We start from the raw sequence: 22,576 nt of genomic DNA on the forward strand, positions 1-22,576 counted from the left end.
TGATGCCATAGTGATGGGTAAAATAGTGGCAAGAGGCTTTGGCTTCGCCGGCTCATTGCGGCTTTGCAGTCGGTATTAGTACACTGTAATAACATGACGTGGAGTCAGGATTAACCAGCGTCTTCTTCACCCCAACCTTCTCACGCGCCACGCCCTCTCAGGCCATCTACTGATTGATATAGAAGACATGGTTTTGGGAGTATTATGAAGGCATTTTGTGTTCTACAGTCTACAAGTATATGTCAATTTCAATAAAGGTTTAAAATGCTTTAAAAACATATAAATAAATTAATTCCAGAGTTTGCCGCCGTTTTCCCCAGTGTCTATTATACCACCCGATCTAACACGTTACATTAGTTATTCGTGCCTGTTGTTTGTGTTATTTATGACGTCATTAAAACTACGTTTCTTGTTTGGAATAATTTTCAGTTTTGTTTGACTGCCAGGCAAGCAAAAAAAACCAAAAAACATTAGCTCACTCACTGCCTTTCTGCACATTTGCGATCGGGACAAATTCAGAGCCAAAATACGGTAAAACGGCTGACTTGTCTTCCGATTCATGTTCAAAAGATAATTCAATAATTTTAAAAAGTTGCTCCTCGATCATAAATAAACTGGTATTAAGACAGACGGACGGACAAACATGAGACAATTGCTTAACCTCACTTTTCACTTCACGTGCATGGGGTAAATATAAGCTACTGGAATTTAAAATGCGCAAACTCTATAATCCAAGTAATAAATATAATCCAGTTCATTAGTCAATCAAATACCGGTTCTTAATCTCAAAAAAACTTGCATTTCAATAACTCCCAAGTGCGACATGTTTTATTAACACCGTTTAATGAATGCACTCATTGAAAATCCTTTCACTTGAATATAAGAAATCAGAGTCAAATTAGTAACTCGATCTCTCGAACTGCACAATTATTTAAACACAGAACACAGACATGCACAATTAGGACACAAAGGGGAATTGTCTAGGCGGAGCTCCAAGATGTCTCCACTTTGGTAGATTCAGCAGTCATTGACTTAAAGCTGTGGCAGCCAGAGAGAGTAAACAAGTGGTTGAGGGTTAGAAGGGGGGAAAGGGGCAACCATTAGCTCATCGTTATGCAGCGAGAAGTTTTGGAATACTGGATGTCAGGCAATGCTCAACAGCCAGGCAATTGCCAATGGCAGCACAAGAGCTCGGAAAAACTCGCAGACCGACACAAAGTTTGTAGTAACGTATGCTCGATGCACAAGTTTCTGCAGCACAAGGCCTCTGCTAGTTTAATCTCATCCAGAGTTTACCCAGAGCCAGAGTCTCTCAAACACACCCCTGACTTGGACAACCGGCTAATCTTGGCCTCATCCTCCACTCAACTATGGAGCTTTGCTTTGCTTCATTTTCCCAAGCCTTTGTTTTCTCTGCACTCTCAGGTAAATCCCTCTTGCTACCTGCGGTTCTGCACAATCTTATCTTTCCTGATGTCCTTGCCAGCGTTTATACTGCGGCTCTGCACCTTGTCCAATATATTGACCATATAAGGTGATGTTCCAGTAACTGCTGATGTCAAACTCCTTTACATGAAGGGGGCCACGTTTGTCACTGATCCAGACTCTGTCCAAGATATGGGCCCCAAAAGTTTGGATATCAAAACTTTTTAATGACTTCCACAGTACATGCTGCCAGAAATTCAATAATAATTGATGTGCATCTGGTCAGCTAACTACAGATTCTGCTATCTGGAATGTCCGAGACATTTACAAATGGACAACAGACAACTTACAAAAACAACTAGAACGGCACTCAGTAGAGAGCACACCTCCGTCTGGTTAACAGTTTACGTTTTGTATCTCAGAGTAGACCAGAAAATCACAATACAGAATCACATTTTATCAAAATCAATAACAGGAATTACCATAGTCCAGGCTTTCATACCCTGAGCTACCCCTCGTTTTCGGCCATAACATTCAATGTGGAAGAATCACTGAAAACATTCTACTCGCTGGATCTGGATCTTCACCAAAATTGAATCGCTTCTTCCTTGTCACACACACAACCTGTCCAACAAGTTTCGTCCAAATCAATGAACAACTTTTTAAGATATCCTGCTATGTATCGTTTTTGGCCCTATCTCCCAATGGTGAAGAATCACTTTAAAATTCTAGTAGCCGGATCCGAATCCGGATCTTCACCAAAATCTAATCATTTCATCATTGTCACATACGCTACATCTCTGCCAAATTTCGTCCGAATCCGTCCACAATCTTTTGAGATATCTTGTTCACAAACGGACAGACAGACAGACAGACGGGTGAAAACATAACCTCCATCCACATTTGGTGGTGGAGGAAAAGATAAATTGCTTTCCATCATAATTACATAACCTTAGGCCATATCCCCCTTAGCTGGTAACACTCAAACCCTTCCAACCTAACACAAGTCCCTTTGACTTAACCCAGATTTTGAGATAATAAAGAAAAGAATACCAGCTAAAATTCTAAATTTACAACTCAAAGCATAGCAACCATAAAGCAAGGGATTTGAAATAAAATAGAATATTAACTTTTTTGAGCCATTAAAATACAGAAATAGAAATAAAAAGAATGACCGCAATGTGGTCAAAACCTGCAACACTATATATATTCGCCTCCTCTGTTCACTCAACTCCCTCATCCTTGCTGTTGTGATGGTATTATATAATTAATCTCCGAGGGTCTTCATGGTTTGGTTCAACATCAATTACGAGTCTGATGGGCAGCTGGGCCTGGTTCCAGGCAGCTAGTACACCCACTCCGAACAGGAGTGGCAGGAAGGGTTATGTTATATCATATATCCTCTGTGGGGTATATAGATTACAGTAGATCTAGACTCGGGCTTCAAGAACGTCAGAGGCATATTCAGTTTGGAGATCCATCGATTGTCCGTGACGCAGGATTGTTCGAGAGAACTGTCTGGGGCTATACAACAACAACAACAACAAACAACAACAGCAACAACAGCAATGCAAAGCTCTTGTGTCGCAGGAAAAAACATGTGAAATCACATTTCAAAATAATGCAGCAGCTAAATATGATTACAGTACCATCGTATAATTTTTTTCAATGTGGCATACAGTAGAAGAATGTTAACCACGAGCGATCGAAAGATTCAAATGCACCTCAATGTTAAATAATTTAAGTAGTTGATGGTTTAATTAAATTCAATTACACTCTTTCCATGGGCGGTTCACACATTCACAACCAAATATGTTGGTTTTCATCTAGCTCGGCTAAGGCTGTTGTTGGCTTAACGGTTAAACTTGAATGAATGAATGAATGATCGTTTTAAGGCCATTTTCCCCGCTAGAGCGGGGGTTAGCCTTGCGGGCCCCATGACAATCATGGTTCCCTGTTTGAGGCAATGTTTTTATGGCTGTTAACTGGTTTATGGCTGTTTATGGCTGGTTTATGGCTGTTTATGTTTTTTAGGTTTATGTTAACGGTTAAACTTATTGGCTTAAAATCGCAGGGTCTTGAGTTTTAGCCCCTGTTGTGCTGTTTAATGCCCAATCAGCCTGTTATCTTCCTGAGGTCGTCAAAATGAGTACCAGCTTACTAAAAATATAGGGCCGCACTGGGTGGGGAAATGATAGAACCAGCATCCAAAGGCTGCATATGAAACAAGAAAGAGCAATCAGAGATTGCAAACCCTCGCCAGGATGTATTTTCAGTGGTTTTTAAGGCTTTTGTGTTCAAACAAATATGGTGGCCGAACCACGTGACGTCATCATTCTTTTTTTCCTAAACTCATTTATTCCTAGATTATGCTCAATAAATTTCATCTTGATCCGATGAAGTTTTGTACTTGTCGAATTATGACGTCATAATGGAGGCACCTATGACATCATCATTAACATTTTGTTATGTCGGTGGGGTAGAGGAATATCTAGAGTCAGGTAGATCTGAATAGGTAACATGCTTCGTCTGTCGCGATAGGGAATCTGCCCTGTAATAAGTTCTGTGTGTTTAGTCCGGTTTGTCGGTTAAGGAGTATACCTGTGAACATACCAGGATGTTTGTGTGCTAGGTAGTGATAGGGATTAAAGATAACAGCCCTTGTGTGTCACACCTGGTAATCAAACCTTTGTTCCTTATGGCAACGCACACCTGTAAACACTTAGATAGGCCCTTCATTGCACATAGTAATTAAATTCCCTTCCCTGACATTGGAAGAAAACGGACAGGAAACTAGGCCAGGACACCGCCGATGATGGATGCCACCGGTCGCATCACGAACTTGCATAGCAACATGCCAAGGAGGCCTGTGATTGGTCAGGGCAGTAGGCGCGAACCTCCAGCCAACCAGTGCGGGAGGTGCGAAGACGCAACTAAGAAGGAGGTTGTTGATTGGAGGGAAGTTGCTGGAAGGTTCGGTAGCTGGCGGGAAGCTATGCGACGCTGATTGGGGAACGCGCCAAGATTGACGTCACCGGGAAGGTTATAAAAAGGACGCGCTTGGCTCGGAGCAGCAGCTCACTTGGACTTGCGCTTGGCTGGGAGCAGCAGCTCACTTGGTCTTGGACTTGTGCTTGGCTCGGAGCAGCAGCTCTCTTGGGTTTTCTTAGCGGTGCAGTCGCATTCCTCCCTGTGGCTTTCCTCGTCAAGACGCTGTTCTCTCTCCTGTCTCTCCTCGCAGTGGACCTCGTGTGGAGATCGCTGGCAGTGCTTTGGGTCGCGTGGTGCTTTTAGGGCGTTGGACGCGTGGTGCTTGGAGGGGTGCTCGGTGCTTTGGAGCTTGGAGTGAGGGACCTCGTGGTGTGCCGCTGAACAGACGAGGCCGGGGCGAGCAGATCGCTCGAAGCCTGGTGGCGCACGAGCGGGGGCCGGACACCAGCTGCGTTGGTCGACAGACGCAAGACGACAAGACAGATAAGGATGCACCATTTCACAAATACACGACGAACGTGTTTCTTTGGTAACTCATTCCCTCGTCTCGTATCTGCAGTCTGGTGTGTGGGATCACAATTTAAAATTAGAATTAGTATCGCGTTTCCCTGTCCCGACCTTTGCAAATAAACCCTTGTATTATTTTCCATTCCCTGCAAATTTTGTGCCCGTTTGAGTTCGTTCCCCTTCCACATTTACATGCTCCCGCTTCTTCCTCTTCCCTTCTTCTCTTCCTGATAGCACAATCCGTATTGGTCGTCGCCTCAAGTAAATCCGTTCTGGTCATTCGCGGTCCCTGGTGTTAACCGGAAGGGTCCGCGCGACAATATTTTATTCCCCATGGAGAGTTCTTTACAATGATCCATGTCTCAATTTTTTCTATTCAGCACTTTATATGGAGGTGCAACGTTTTTCGGTTTTTCCAAGATGGCGGCCGAACCACGTGACCTATGACGTCATAATTATCATAAAAAAATTATATGGGTGGAGTTGCACTTATGGTGAAAATTTCCTGTCAATCGGACCAACGGTTGCAGAGAAAATCATATTTATTCTGTGCGGACAAACAGACAAACAAACAGACAGACAGACAAACAGACGGACTGAAATTCAATAGCCTCTCCTCTGGCGAGGGTAATAATAATCTTGCCCTGCTTCCCTTTACCCATCAAGTGACTATTTTGTCTTGCTTCATTAGTCATACTTGTTGTATTATCACTTTAGCAATACGATAATCAGTTAACCTCGTCATTGTAACTGGAATAAATAAGCTAGTCTATGAGGACTGGCTGAGGGAGACTCAGCTCTTTAAATGAGAAAGGAATTGATCAAGAGTGGATATCACAGAAATTTTAAGACAATGAGGTTAAAAGATAAAATATTTCTAGGATACGTTTTTATTTCCTACCAGAAAGGAGAGTGACCAGACTAGGGGGCCGAGCTTGAGGGTGAAAAACAGGAAAGTTAGAACAGAAGCAAGGTGGGAGTACCCATTACAGCACTAGTTAATGTATGGAATGGTCTTCCTGGGAGGATGGTAACATCCGAGAAAATAAGTCGATGGAAAATGGAATTGGACAGGTCTCGAAAAGTATTGGTATTAGAAGGGTACAGGGATGTAAGCATAAATAGTAGGAAGACTGATTGGTGGAGTGTGATCGATGATTGTTTGTGAATGGAATGTGATGTGATGTTAATGGGATACTGAGATGTTCTGATTCTAACAGGTGTGGGCCTTGTTAAGTGTGAATGTGTTATTTGTGTTTATTCTACTCCCACCTAACCCCCTCCCCCCATCCTCCTCCCTTCCCTGAAATATTTTTTGAATGTATCGGAAAAAAACCCTTGTCCCCTTATGCCCCCTAAGCGTTGTGTCTTTTCTGTTGTCATGGCATGCTACGTTATAGGAAGGTAACCTGGTATCTCTCTGCCTCTATGTAGTAAGGGAAACATATGAAAATCTGTTAACTAAATTGTTACCAAAAAATTTCTTCACCAATATGTTTGTAAAGGTGTGTAATAACACGTGTTAAAATGTTGAAGGTCAACTCCCGTGGGAAACCCAGAAAAAAAGCTGTTGAATTCAGGTACCGCAAAATTATTTTCGAGAATTTTTATTTTTTTTAATCGGCCCTTAAGTAACTTATGAGGGGTCAAATAAGGGTTTTTCATGATTCTGAGTTGATTGTTAACATTTATATTTCACCACAGACACTCCTTTGTGGAAAAATAATTTCTAAATATATCTCATTTTCTACTTTGCAGGACATGGAGTCTAGCAATATGGATGAAGACGTTACTCCACCTGTGCTCAATTGCTTCATCTGTGCACGCTCGGATACACCAGCTGAAAGGCTCATACAGGCAACTCCAAAGGGATACTCAACTTTATTGAAACAAGCAGAAACTGTCGAAAATGTTACTGTTGTGGAACGTATGAAGGAGGCTCAAAAGGAAGGAAAACTGAGGTACCACCAGAAGTGTAAAAATGATCTGTACAACAACTTTGTTGCAACCACCAAGAAGTCAGCTCAAGCATCAAAGGCAGAGAAAGAGTCATCAAAGTTGAAGAGAAGACGCACTACTTGTGAGTTCAGTTCATCAACTGGCTGCAGTTCTAGAAGATCACAGTCAGTTGACCTCCTGTATAAGGATGTATGCATTCTTTGCAACCAACCAGCCCAGCTCTACAAAAATAATCCAGCACAAGCTAGAAAGAAATACAGAGTGCCAGATAATTTGACTGCAGATACACTGAAGGCAAGCTTGCTGAAGACAGCACGGAGTCGCGGGGATGACTGGGGCACTGAAGTCACTGGACGCCTGGAAGGGATCAACGACTTGGAAGCAGAAGAAACACTGTACCATTTGCGATGCAAACTTATGTTTGCGAGAGGTGACAGTTTGTCCAAGACTGATGAGGAAGGAAAAAGGAAGAGAGGACAGAGGAGTATTGATGAGGAGCGAGAGGCAGTTTTTATTGAATTCTGCGAATGGTTAGACTCAGAATTAGAGCATGGGGTAATGAACATGGACCAAGTCCATGAAAAGCTGCAGGAGTTTGATCAGTCACCAGAGAAGAGCCTTTCTTATTCAAAGCATTGGCTAAAGATAAAACTTCTAGAGAAATACGAAGACACCTTGTATTTCACAACACAGGAAAGAAGGGCAGATGTACTCTGTCTCAAAGATGGCACCGACAATATTCTGCGAGCGCATCATGCTAATCTTGACCATGGAGATGAGAAGACTCAGATCATAAAGACGGCACTCAAGTTCATATCCAATGATATTGCCTTGATTGATTTAGGTCCAAAGTCATACCCCACCACACACAGTATGACTGACATCGATAGTCAGCTGACACTTGTTCCTGCAAGCCTTCAGATGTTCTTGAGACCGATTGTCAAGACAGACGAAAGAGTTGCCGTTTCGGGGCAGAATTTTATTAAGGCCTGTCGACCTCGGTCTGGAGTATTGCCACACCAAATGGGGCTTGCCATACAACTTGATCATAGATTTGGGTCAAAATGGATGCTCAACAAGTTCCACCGGCTGGGATACACTGAGTCTTACACGGAGACACAAAACTACAAATACTGCTTCCTTAATAGTAGGAGTGGAGATGATGTTCCAGATACTTCTGGCACTCTTGACACCATTGTGGAGGAAACCGATGAACAGATCAATGATGAGGTTGCGGTTGATGCTGCGCTTGAGGATCAATCAGTGATGACAGCCAAAGTGCCAGCCAGTGAAAGTGAATTGTCAAGTAATGATCAGGTGGTCTTTATGGAGGTTGGGGAAACAAACAATGCAGTCACTCAGTTTGTTGGAGACAATATAGATTTAAACATTGTCTCTATTCACGGAAACACTCCCTTTCACTCAATGGGTTGGATCGAAGTCACCTCTCCGGCACCACCTTTGCCAGATCCACAGACAACAGCAGCTTTCCCCCGGGTGAAGTTGAAGGCACTCGACAAAGCTAAGATCCTGAGAGGAACTGAAGTAAAGATTATTCCATTTTCGAACAGGAAACAGATAGGAACGAACGCGATCATGTTTCTCCCCCTCGCTGAGCTTTCCTCCTCCCTGGCTCATGATCAGCCACTCCTCACTCCAGGTGACACACTCTGGGCAGCGGGGTGGGTGATCAAAGCCAACGATCCTGAGTTCCCACACTCCAACTGGAATGGCTGGATGAAGAGAATCCATGCTAATGACATTGGGTGAAATTCGGTACAACATGTTCTCAAGGAAGGCAGCGGCAGGAGTGATCAAACCAGAGACTCTACCTCCAACAGAGGGTGCAGCTGCACAACATTCACTCCGTGCCTACCTGCAGACCCGGGACTGGATCCTTCTACAGAGCATGTCTCTGAACCCCAGTGACTATGGATGGACAATAGGTGTGCATGGGTATGAGCCAGTTCCAACACTGGACCCCACGGCTCCTGAGGAGCTATTGCAGTTCACGAGCTGTAATTGTCATGGAGATTGCAGCAACCGGCGATGCAGCTGCAAGAAGAATGGGGTCACGTGCATCTCGGCCTGTGGAGTCTGTAATGGCATTACATGCAGAAACTGCAGTCATGATGTTGTTGAGTCTGAAGAAGACATAGACAATGACTGTTGAAACTTCTGACATTGCGAATGAGAAATAACTCTCGAGTATTATATATGTATGTGAAATAAAAGCTACTTTGTGTGTAAATGTAAAAGTGAAAAAATAAATGTTAACAATCAACTCAGAATCATGAAAAACCCTTATTTGACCCCTCATAAGTTACTTAAGGGCCGATTAAAAAAAATAAAAATTTTCGAAAATAATTTTTCGGTACCCGAATTCAACAGCTTTTTTTCTGGGTTTCCCACGGGAGTTGACCTTCAACATTTTAACACATGTTATTACACACCTTTACAAACATATTGGTGAAGAAATTTTTTGGTAACAATTTAGTTAACAGATTTGTGAAATATCTCATAAAATGCCCTTACTAATGGCATCAATCAAAGGCCACCTCCTCTTATGCTTTACTAGCTTCCTCTACTCTCAAAGTCAAAGCATGGCTCTTCAAAGGATCCTCTCATCTTCTCTCCCTGTCAAGCCTTAGATAATGAAGAGGAAAGAAATGCCCACGAATACACAGACTCGCGTACAACAAGTATCAAAAAAGTGCGTTGCTTTATCCGGTGCGAAACAGACGTTGTTTTGGAAGAACTTGTCGATCTCTCTTAGAAGACGCTCCTGACACTCAGGATGCGTGGCCAAGAGGTACGCGATGAAGGCCAGGGCACCGCTTGTTGTCTCGTAGCCAGCCACAAGGAAAAATAAAGCTTGTCCCACAATTTCATCGTCACTCAGAGTCTTTTTGGTTTGTGGCCTTGTTTCTACTGGGTGTACACGCGTTAACATTTCACTGTCAACTTCGCTGCAAGGATGAGATAATCAACAAATATTCCTTTGTTTTTTATTTTTATGTTTCTCTTAAAGTTTCATTGCCAAAATAAAAACATCACAACACATTTCAAAGAAACATTGTCCACCAACTTCCAGTGCTTAGCAACATGGAATTTCATCATTGTGTACTCAAAAATATGGCTTTTTATACACTGCTCAACCAGAATAAAATGAACACCCTTGATAGTGAACCAACTTCATTTTATCAATCTGTGATGTGGACATAATCAAATGGACTAAACATATTGTCGTGTGACTACCCTTGGTGAATACCATAAGGGTAGCACGGAAGGCCAAACCCAAGCTTTAACTCGGAGGCGATGATCAAATTGCGGACTTTATCTATGTGGGGGAAGAAAGGGGAGGGGAAGATGAAGCGCTTACCTGTTGTCCGCCGGCAGCCCCAAAGCCTGCAAAGAAAATAGAATCGAACAAACACGGATTTAAATTGTACAAAAATTACAGGTTTATTAAAACGGAATGCCGGGACAAAGAAAAACGTGATGGTAAAACTAAAGTCCGAAACGGGACGTCCCCCACACCAGACTTACACACAGACGAGGGATAAAATAACGTTGGAAAATAATGGTGCGATTATTTAGGGCACTTAGCTCAGATTGGCTGGTGTATCTCATCGGGAATGGTGTCGGCTCCAAGCGCGCTGTCCGGACGCGGCTCTGTGCTTGATGGGAAGAAAGGCCGCAGTCTGCTTGGTTCACCCACCAGGCCGCGTGTGCCGGCGCGAAGCAGGCCTCACGGTCTGTCTTGAATGGCAGGTGTGCATCTTCCCTCTCAGCCGCGTTGGTGAAACCCAGCTCGTCGTTCATCAAAGGACCACCGTCAGCAAGAGTCGAGGGCCAGAGGTGGGCAAGAGGCAGGAAGGAGAAGAACGCGATAGGAGGCCGGAACAGGGCGAGCGTGACCGTTAGGAACAAGAGGGAGGCAAAAGCGAGGAGAGAGAAAATGTCCGTCCGAGAGTTCTTTTAACGTCGGATCATGACGTCATCGGCGCTTCTCCACCAATCAGTATGCCGCTTCTTGCTCGCCCTTCTCTCTGCCAATCAGTCGGTGCCTTCTTTCTCCGCCCTTCTCTCTGCCAATCAACGAGTCCTTTCCTACCCTGGTCTTCCCGTTGGTCAACTCCTGCCCAATCACTGTCCCTCTGAGCATGGCTCTAGGCCTGCCTGAGCTATGTGTGGCCGCCAAGTCGGGGTTGTCAGCCCAAGTGCGTCATCTGGGTTCCGGTTAGTTTTATTATTTTGTGTGGTTTAATTAATGGGCATTTCCTGCACTATTGTCTATTGTGTGGTGCCATAAGGGACAAAGAATAAATCACAAAGGGTAATGACAAAGAGGGAATTACTTAACCTAATCCCTGAGCTAAATAAAATGCCCCGCCCCCTCGTGACGGGGACAAATATACACTTATCCGACATTCGGCTAAACAAAACTTATTACATGAAGATGGTTCTTATCACGATCATTGGAGCACCTACCTATAAAAATCTACCTGACTCTACATATCACTACCCCACAAACATAACAATATTATGTGTTTCAAACTGCCAAATGCATTGCTGGTACACAAGAAACACTTACCACTATACGCACAGGGCACTTTACAGTTTGTAACACATTTACTGCAGGACCATCGTGTCACATGCCATGCATCCCGATCCCAAACTTCCTCTGCCGAGAAGATAAGGAATGGACTGCGGCTTCTTGCTTGCTTCTGCACCAGAAATTCCTGCTATAAATGCCATTCAACACGTCTGGGAACATGGATCAGATCAGGAGCTGGGGACAAGCCCGACTACTGCCAAATAATACGCAAGAGCTGCAAGAAAATCGACTCCATATTTGGCAAAATCTAGATAAGGTTGTTATACGGAATCGATATATTAAAGTAGCCGGATTTCTCGGTCCATCCATCCTGTGTGTCACGGTATTTTCGCTGGGACGCCATTGCAGCATTACATATGCGACGTCATTAAGGCATTACGTCTAGTGCTAGACTAGGCCTCTACCAACGTGCATGTCGTCCCGTCATCCAGCACTCAACCCGTCCTGGTGATTTGCTGACAGCAGTTGAACAACATAGCCCATTATACATCCGACTCTATCACGATCTGATGTCCATAGGTGATGGGCTGAATGGAAGACAATAGGCGTCGGCTTGACGAATTTAACAAGATGGCGGTGGAACAAGATGGCGGTGTAGTAAGACGGCGTTACATCTGGGACATCGTTACGGTTGTTGTGATTGGTACTACGTACTGCGTAGTGACGTCTAGGGGCGTGGCTTCAGTGGTTGATGGCGGCTCGTCATGATGGCCGTGTGCTCTGTGAGAGCTTGGTGTCTTCTTTAATAAACCACTTGAATTGAAGGAGATTCCTGAACTTACAACATGGTGGCAGCACGGGATCGTGAATATCAACAAGCAGTTTGACGTTTGGTCTTGTTTTTTTTGCGGATTACCACGGCGGCACGTTCCGTGTTTTTTCCAACATGGCGAAGTTCCCGACAATGGACTGGTCCAGCTCAGAGCTGGCGGAGACCTTCAAGTTATTCAAGCAACGAAGGAACTTGGTGCTGTCGGGGGAGGGCATCGATACGAAAGCCAGACAGGCCATCAAGATTCAGATTGCTGTGGGAGACGAAGGACTGAGGCGGGTCAATGCATCGACTCTGTGTGAGGATGATAAAAAGGATCCAGCTAAATTATATAAATTATTCGAGGATCAGTTGGACATTCATGTAAACTTTCGGATTCACCGGCTGGAAATGATGAGATTTCGGCAGCAAGAAGGAGAGTCCATTGATGATTTCGTCAACAGATGCCGACGGAAGGGAAGCTTGTGCAATTTCTCCGAAGCAGAACTCTCGGAACGGATTATCGAGTTAATTGTTGCGAGCACCCCACATGATGATTTTCAAAAGCATCTGCTCGACCATTAGGTCGGGTACGACATGGACCTGGTTTTAAGTGAGGGACGCAAGTACGAAGCAATGTTAATCGGAAAGCAGGCCATCCAGAAGATGGAAGGGCCTTCATCATCTGTGAATGCCATGACACATCGCCAAAAGTGCAAAAAGTGTGGACTATCACATCCACCACGGAACTGCCCAGCATACAATGATTATTGTAAGTATTGTGGTGAACTGGGACACTAGGCCCGTTGTTGTGAAAATCCCAAACGAAGCACGAGATATGCTGATGGATACGAGTGGAGCCACCGTCCTGCAATGGGTGGAAGAGGCCGTCGAGTCAGCAGAAGCAAGTTGAGAGGTATTCTTCGGGGAAGTAACAACAATGGGACCTCGGTGAATGTAGTGTCGGGGTATTGTACCGAAGACGATGATGACAGTTACGAAAGTGACACTGATACATATGAACACACCAAGCCGTTTCACGTGATCAGGGTATTATATGTGTATGAAGGAGACGAGGGATGAAGTGTACACATTGTTGAACATTGTATGCCCTGACATGAAAGGTGTATACAAACTGCAGTTGAAAGTGGATACAGGTGCGTCAAGGAATACTTTGCCAACGCGTATTGTGAAGGACATGTATGGAAACAAATGGATGTCAAAACTGACTCCACTTGGTGGGACCAAGCTCACTGAGATCAAGTGTCACGGAATCCTAAAGCTCTTGTGTTGATATAAAGACTCAGATTGGTTCAAGTACAGGTTCTATGTGGTTGAAGTACCTGGACCTGCAGTACTTGGACTACCAGCGTGTGAAAGGCTCAACATCGTCACCATAAACAGCATTGCTGGGCAACGGGGGACATTTCTGAAGGCTGCACCTCCAGCATCAAGGATTCCGAAACCAATGCGCCACGAGGAACAGGCCTACAAGGTGAATTCCATGGATGATTTGAAACGGCTGTTCCCGGACAGGTTTGACTGCATTGGGAATTTTAAAGGAAAAGTGAGGCTTCATCTAAAGCCTGATGCAAAGGCATCGATTGACACACCAAGGAAGTGTAGTGTTCACATCAAAGGGAAGTTGAAGGAGGAACTAATGAAAATGGATAAACAGGGTATCATCAGGAAAGTGAACTATCATACGGATTGGTGCTCTTCCATCTGTAATAGTGTAAAGAAAGATGGGAGCTTAAGAGTATGTATCGATCCGAAACGCCTGAACTCTTGGCTGAAGAGGTGTCCACATAAAATACCGACATTAGACGAGCTGAACCCAGAATTTGCTGACGCCATGATATTCTCAAAATTAGATGCTCGGGCTGGCTATTGGGCTGTGCATCGGGATGAGGAAAGCCAGGATTTGATCACATTCCGCACACCTTTTGGGCGCTGGTGCTTCAAGAGATTGCCTTTTGGGTTATGTGTCAGCCAGGATCTGTTCCAGCAAGCCATGGACCGCATACTCGAGCAAGCACCAGGCTGTATTGGTATCTCCAATGATGTGGTGGTATCAGGACAAACTGAAGAGGAGCATGATCGTAATCTTCTGAACCTGATGAAAGTAGCACGAAGAGAGGGTCTGGTTTTCAACTCTTTGAAATGTATCATCAAGACCAACCGTATCAACTTCTTCGGCTTGATCTGCAGCAAACAAGGAATCTCACCTGATCCTGGGAAGATCTGCGACATCCGGAAGATGCCGTCACCGCAGGATAAGGAAGACTTGAGCCGATTCATTGGACTGATGAACTATCTGTCACCACATATTCCCCACTTTGCGGACAAAGTGGCACCCCTCCGAGATTTACTGAAGAATGGAGTGCCATTCATGTGGCAGGAAGACCATCAGTTAGCATTTGAGCAACTGAAAGAGTGTTGATGCAGACGCCTGTCTAACATACTATCATCATGACAAGGAGACAGTTTTGGAAGTAGATGTGTCACAGAAGGGACTGGGTGCACGCCTTTTGCAGGATGACAAGCCTGTTGCTTTTGCGTCACGAACTCTGACACCCACTCAGTCTGCATATTCAAACATTGAACGAGAAACCCTGGCCCTTGTTGCAGGCATACAGAAGTTCCATACTTACGTGTTTGGGAAACGCTTCAAGGTATACACAGACCACAAACCATTGGTCATGATCATCAGCAAACCGCTTACAAGCGCCCCTCCACGGCTTCAGCGCCTTCTTGTGAAAATCCAAGGCTACGATTTTGATCTGGAGTATAAGGCCGGCCATGAGATGATGCTATCAGACATGCTGTCGAGGCTACCGAACCCCGAGAACAATCAGGAACTGCAGTTGGACACATGTATAGATGGTATTGAGGTTGATGATGTGGATGATCATCATCGCTTTGTCCTCATTGATTTCAGCTCACGGAAACAGGACCAACTCAGAGAGTGTGGAAAGGCTGATAGAACCTTTCGAGCATTGCAGCAGGTTGTTCATGGATGGTGGCCTGCTGGGATTACAGAGCTGCCTGTGGACCTACGTCCGTACTGGCCATACCGTGATGAAATTGGTATTTGTGACGGTGTTCTCTTCAAAGGTCGACAGATACTCATTCCAGAGCAGCTACGTAAGGATATCCTCGACCAGCTCCATGAGGCGCACATGGGGATCGAAAAGACAAAACGTCAAGCACGCGAATGTGTTTACTGGCCAAGTATATATCTGGACATTGAAAAAGTTGTCAGAACATGTAAGGCATGTCAAGAGAACCAACCAGAACAAAAGTGTGAGGCTATGATAGCTCATGAGATACCAGCGGTACCATGGACAAAGGTAGCCAGTGATATGTGTGAGCTGCACGGGTAGACCTACCTCTTGGTGACGGATTATTACACCAAGTACCCAGTTGTGAAGAGAATGGAATACACGACGAGCAGTGCAGTAGCCAAGGCCACATCTGAATGTTTCAGTATTTTCGGCCCACCTCTGGAGGTCATATCGGACAATGGACCACAATATGTGGGTAAGCCGTACCATGATATGTGTACCAAATGGAATGTAAAACACACGACAACATCGCCGAGATATCCACGCAGTAATGGATTGGTTGAGAGACAAGTTCGAACAGTGAAGAACATGATCAAAAAATGTATTAGATCAGGGAATGACAGATATTGCACTACAACACCTGAGGTGCACACCTGTAGATTCCCATCTCCCAAGTCCAAGTGAAATGCTGTTCAACCGGCCTATACGCACCAACCTACCATGTCGTCTGTTGGTTCCTGCACAACAAAGGCATCAGGAAATTCAGGAACGATTGAAGGAACGTGGAGACCGGATGGCAAAGCAATACAACAGAGCAGCTGGGCCGCAATTACCTGAATTGGCTAATAGACATCGGGTTCGGATTCTGAACAAGGACACGCACCAATGGTACCCCAGGAAAGTTGTGGCTCGCTGTAATGAACCCCGCTCGTATATAGTACAGACGACTAACAGGACGCGTCTTCGAAGAACCAGGGCACACTTGCGTGAACTTCATCCACCCGATTGTGGCGCCAAGTGGAAGGACAAACCGACCCAACCAACACATCAAAGTCTACCAACTGCTCGACGCACACACTTTAACAATGATGCTTCGGCAATGGAAACCAACGGCTGCTCCAGCTCCAAGGATGACGAGAGTGCTGAGACAACAAGGCCGGACAACAAGGTCAAGACAACAAGGCCGGATAACTCTCCGTACTCGACCAGATCAGGCCGTGTGATTCGAAAACCGTTGAGATATCGTGATAGTGAATAACGACCACCAGAAATCAGCCCTTGTAATATTGGTGGAGAGACAATGCGTTGATTGGAATGATTCTGTGTTTTCTCTGTTTTAGCTAATCATAGCCTACTGAGCAGTAATTACATTTTGGTTAAGAGTCATAATGTTGGAACCCATCTGTGGATCGGTCCCATCGGCCGATGGGTCTGCGCCATCTGCGGATGTGTTGTTCACCTTGAAGGAATGTGTATGCATCAATGGTGGATGAGTATGTTTATTTGAACCTAAAAATAAGCAATTGATGTCATAAATGTTTATAAAGCAGTCCGTGACATGTGGTTTGTCGATAACCGTTTGTCGATAAGATAAAAATAAGATAATATTTTTAGGTTCAAATAAACATACTCATCCACCATTGATGCATACACATTCCTTCAAGGTGAACAACACATCCGCAGATGGCGCAGACCCATCGGCCATTTCTCGTGCATCCACAGATGGGTCAGACCCATCGGCCGATGGGACCGATCCACAGATGGGTTCCAACAATAACAGTAACCCCAGATCCCATCTATGTGTGGTTCAAGTTGTGTCTGATTGTGTTCATTGTTTTGATTTAGTTTAGTAGTGTTTCGTTGCATACAAACATAATAATTTCAATGAAAGGGAGATGTTGTGATTGGTACTACGTACCAATGTAACATATATAGTGACGTCTGGGGGCGTGGCTCCAGTGGTTGATGGCGGCTCGTCATGATGGCCGTGTGCTCTGTGAGAGCTTGGTATCGTCTTTAATAAACCACTTGATTGAAGGAGATTCCTGAACTTACTGCAATGGTGTTGCGTCTCGTGCTCGGCTCGGCCTTTTGGGGTTATATTATTCATGACTCAAGGATGATTGCATCTTGCAACTTGAAAATCGAAACCGACGTAACGTTTGATCCCTGGGAACATAAAACAAATTCATCGTATTGTTTTTTGGCGAGTAAGTGAGCATATTACTAAAATTAACTCTGCATTGTTATCAGCAAACCAAATAGTTCTGGAATACCAAAATTCCAAATATTGACCATTAATAAACTATTACTGTAATGTAACATGTATAAGTTACGGCATTCACCTCGAGTCAGCGAAGTGATGGGTTCAATGCCCATATCACCGATTCCATGCTCTGGCGGGTTTAAGCACTGCATGATGCCAAGTGACATGTTCCAAGATACTCATGTATGTAGTCCATTTGATTGTGTTTGCATGCCAGTTTGTTAAAATAAAATTTGTTTACAATTTTATTATAGATGTTCATTTTATTCTGGACGGGCACTGTATGATGCACATGATGTTCCATGGCATACACAAGGAAAGACAAAATATCAGGTAAACGTTTTTTTCAACCTTTCGGAAAAAAAAAACTCCGGTAAAAGTAAAACAATTCAAATTTATTACATTGTAATTGAAACTTGCAGAAACCTACATCTTAATAACCCCCATGGAGTCTTATGAATAACTTACCAAGTGGTACGGAGTTTTCATTTGTTTCGTCCTTGCTCTGTGGAAGCTCTGAAGTTGCTTCCTCAGTTGATTCTCCAGCATCCAGGATGAGCTGCAAGAAATCTCTGCGTCTCTGCAGAAAGAAATGCAGCAAATAACTATCCTTCAACCCCCCCCCCCCCCCCACCCCCCATTCTTATTCACAAGCCGAACTAGAGCGAAGTCGATGGTACGCCATCGCAAATCCCCACACTTCCCCTCTAAAGCTAGATTATAAGATGGCTAAAAGTTCCACCAGGAATGACCCAATATCAAAAGTTGAGTTTAATTTTTACCTCCGCCACCAGAGGTGGATGGAGGTTATGTTTTCGCCCCTGTCTGTCTGTCTGTTTGTGAACAAAATATCTCAAAACGTTATGGACGGATATGGACGAAATTTGGCAGAGATGTAGCGTATGTGACAAGGACGAAACGATTCAATTTTGGTGAAGATCCGGATCCCGATACTATAATTTTAAAGTGATTCTTCACCATTAGGAGATAGAGCCAAAAACGATACATAGCAGGATATCTCAAAATGTTGTGGACGGATGATTTTGATTAAATGTGATTCTGTATTGTGATTTTTAGTGCAGGCATTTTATGCAAAAAAAAGGGTCAACCTCACACTAATTGCAACAGAAGCAAACTCAACTGATTTTGTATCCTCAATATGTCCTGAATGAGGAAAAAAAAGTGTTAAGGAATTGCATGGGTGGAAAGTTTTGAAAAATGCATAAATATGATTCTACCCAAAAACCGATTTTTAGCCCTTTCTGCTGGATTTGACTATGCTGTATTTTTTTCCTTGAAGCAAAAAAACATCTATATAATAATAGCGTCCGCTGATTGGACAGTCGAAGGCGACAGCAAGCCGTCCGCTGATTGGACAGTCGAAGGCGACAGCAAGCCGTCCGCTGATTGGACATTCGAAGGCGACAGCAAGCCGTCCACTGAGTGGACAATCCTGAGCATGCATTTGTGCCGGTGTCATCAATCGCGGTGTACGCTATACTAACCTCATCAGGTGGGTTTTCCATAATTTCCTCCAGCTATAATAGTTAGCTAGCTATTTATTACATTATGTTACATTGTACATATTCTGCTAACTAGTTTAAACACGCCGCGCACGCCACAACTACAGTGCTCTTTTCTGAGTTATGAACCTTCTAACATCCTCTGCACATCCCTGACTAGGATCCAGTTCCAAACATGCACGTTTTCAACCGTGCGTGCATATTTTTCAACGTGCATATTTTTTTTCCACCTTCAGGAAATGGAGGCATATGAACAGTGTGTCATTTGCAAGCAGTCTGTGGATGGAGGAGGGTCGTCAGTATCAACACTTGGAGAGAAGGGAAGTTCATCTATCAACCAGGCCAGTAAAAAAAGGGGAGACAATATTCATGCTGTACCTGGTGATAAGATACACAAAGACTGTCGCTGGACATACATTAATCCACAACAGATAGCCAAGGACACCAGGCAACAAGAGTCAGAAACAAGTACAAGCAGTGAGAGTCCTACACTAAGATCGACTACAGGGAGGTTCTCTTACAGTACTGATTGCCTGTTTTGTGGCACACCAGCTCAGCTTGGAAAAAAGAGAAAGAAGCCAAGTGAAGTCAGTGTTTTCCAAGTCAGGACAATTGAATTCAAGGACACGCTTTTGGCAACATGTCGTGCACGAGGTGATGACTGGTCAGAGACTGTGAAGGCACGGATTCTGCATGTGCATGACCTACATGCAGCAGATGCAGTCTACCACCAGACTTGCAGTGTGAATTTTCGCACATACAAGCAGATACCAGTAGCGTATCAGACAAACACAGAAGACTCCAAGAGGAGGAAGGCTGGTCGGCCTGTCGTTGATGAGAGGACAGCAGCATTCTTGGAGGTTGTGAAGTATATAGAAGAAAATGATGACGAGCAGATCACCATAAATGATCTAATTGACCTCATGCAGCAGAAGCTTGCACACAGTGAACATGAACCATACGGTTACACCCATATGAAGAGGAGTCCGCAAAAACACTTCGGTGAGAAGATAATATACACCGAGATCAATGGGAAACCAAACGTGGTTACCCTATCTGGCAGCATCCCTATCTGGCAGCATCAGGACACAATCTTTACACCAAATCTGCCAGGGTGTACCTTCAGCAGATGCACAACTTCAAGACTGAACACCCAGAAGTCCAACAACGTTTCGAGGAAGGGTTCCACGTGATTCGGCGAAGCGATCGCCTATGGGCAGGTCTCTCACCTGACCTGGTCATTGAGCAGGTTCTGATGAGAAGTTTAAAAACCAGTGGTGGGCTCACACGAGGGCGAGGGATGACGGAGCAACAGCGTCTGTTGTGGCTGCTATTGATGCCCGCCTGTGCAGAAGTAAACCAGGCAATGGAGGGACTCACGGGGGTCAACTACAACACTGGAGAGCAGAACAAAGACATGACCAAAGCAAGGCAATCCCGTGACTGGAAGGACACACTGACAGTTCTCAGTTATTACAGGAGCACAATCCATTCAGCAATGACCCTAGTTTCCGGAATATTGCCACTGGGGAGAATGCCCTTTCCACCGTCAACGTTGATACAGCACAGTCCGTTGGCACTGCGATACTGAAGTCCATGGATGGACTAACACCTGCTGAGTTCACCTTCAAGAGGAAGGATCAAGCTGTCACTCTCGGCATGCAGTCTTCTGTAAGGATCGATGGAGATCAAATTCAAGTTGATCCACAGCTTCTCTTCCAGAGACTGGTCATAGTGGCACAGAACAGTGATGAACTCGAGTCAACCCTCAAATATGAGCTATGTAGCTATCCCCCAGCCCTATTTGATTCCTCTCTACTGCTTCGAGAAGCAAAGAAGCCAGCCCTCGCCGACGCCATCTGGGGTCTTATCGGGCCTCATGTTCCAGCAGATAATGTAGTTGATGGCTGCCAGTATGTCTTGGATGGTGGAGCACTTCAACGCATCCCATGGTCCCAGGGATCTACTTATAAAGACATATGTCACCAGTATACGGAGTATGTAACGAAGAAGTATGGCAAGGCTGTGGTGGTGTTTGATGGGTATGAAAGTAACAACACAAAGGACATGACACACCACAGACGGTCAAAAGGGAAGATTGGTGCCACTGTGACATTTACAGCCGACATGATTGTCACAATGCAGAAGGAACAGTTCCTGGCCAACAGGCAGAACAAGCAGCAATTTCTTTCCATGTTAAGTGAAGAACTGCAGAAGGCAAACTGTGAGACATACCATGCCTCAGGAGATGCTGACCTGCTGATTGTGCAGAAAGCTGTGCAGTGTGCTACCACCAACAATACTGTGCTAATGGGGGATGATACAGACCTCTTAGTCCTTCTCTGCTACCATGCAAGCCTGGACTCCCATGACCTGTTCTTTTGTTCTGAGTCAAGGAAGACAACAAAGAAGCCTCGCATTTGGAACATCAAGGCTACAAAACAACTACTTGGCCCAGACATATGTCAGCACATCTTGTTCTTACATGCAGTTCTTGGATGTGACACTACATCTCGCCTCCACGGGATCGGGAAGGGAGCTTCCCTCAAGAAATTCAAAGAAAGCGACATATTCCGAGAGCAAGCCGAGGTGTTCTATGCACATTCAGCCTCTACAGATGATGTGGCAGAAGCAGGAGAGAAAGCGATGGTGATTCTCTACAATGGAACATCAACTGACACCCTGGACTCCCTCCGATATCATCGGTTCTGTGAGAAGGTGGCATCTAGCTCTACTTACGTTCAGCCACAGGTCTTACCACCAACATCAGGAGCAGCAAAGTTTCACAGCCTGCGTGTCTACTTGCAAGTACAAGAATGGAAGGGATCTACATCTGGTACATTTACATTTTACTGTGTGCCCTGATTGCTGCTATGTTTATTCTTGTATTTTAGTATATTAATTTCAGTTAATATATTACGTTCAATTACTGTGATGTTCTGTGTATCTTGTGTATTATTTTCACTACCTTCTGTATCATTGCTGCTGTGACAAAACCAAATTCCCTGTCTTATCTTACAGATGGACCTCGTCCTACAGAGTGGGGATGGCAGAAGTGTGTCGAGGGGTTTGTGCCAGTTCAGACAACCCTACCCCCTGCTCCTGAAAAGCTTCTGCGGGTCATCAAGTGCAACTGCCAGGCTGACTGCAGCACTCTGAGATGCACATGCAAAAAGAACAATATCGAGTGCACTCCGGCATGTGGAAACTGCAGGGGATCCAGCTGCACTAACTCAATACAGATGCCCTGTGACGACGATGATGACATTGTGTAGTGTTATATGTATTCTGTACACATATTTAATTGGTTAAATCGTTTGATCAACAGTTGATCAGTTATGTGATGATGTGATCACAATAAATTCTCATCACTGATACTCTGTATGTGTTTTTTTTGCTTCAAGGAAAAAAATACAGCATAGTCAAATCTAGCAGAAAGGGCTAAAAAAATGCATTTTTCAAAAC

General features: G+C 44.5%; 2 protein-coding genes across 6 annotated transcripts in view; both read right to left on the bottom strand.

The window, feature by feature from the left end:
* Positions 1 to 22,576, bottom strand: part of LRP6 (LDL receptor related protein 6) — a 347,763-nt gene that overhangs the window by 139,233 nt on the left and 185,954 nt on the right. The gene's annotated exons all lie outside the window — the stretch shown is intronic.
* LOC137427920 (thromboxane-A synthase-like) overlaps positions 1 to 22,576 on the bottom strand; it is a 126,277-nt gene that overhangs the window by 8,039 nt on the left and 95,662 nt on the right. For 2 of the 5 annotated variants that reach the window (XM_078776636.1, XM_078776628.1), the window contains exons 10-11: positions 18,057 to 18,168; positions 9,626 to 9,813 (exon numbers count right to left, since the gene is read on the bottom strand). In XM_078776636.1, the coding sequence (XP_078632762.1) occupies positions 9,626 to 9,813; positions 18,057 to 18,168 (300 nt within the window). Of the gene's footprint in view, positions 1 to 9,603; positions 9,814 to 18,056; positions 18,169 to 22,576 lie in introns of all 5 variants that reach the window. The other 3 variants (XM_078776637.1, XM_078776632.1, XR_013623239.1) reach the window with 2 other exon arrangements.

Source organism: Myxine glutinosa, chromosome 1 (genome assembly GCF_964187855.1).
Source record: "Myxine glutinosa chromosome 1, kmMyxGlut1.1, whole genome shotgun sequence".
Taxonomy (NCBI): Eukaryota; Metazoa; Chordata; class Myxini; order Myxiniformes; family Myxinidae; genus Myxine; species Myxine glutinosa.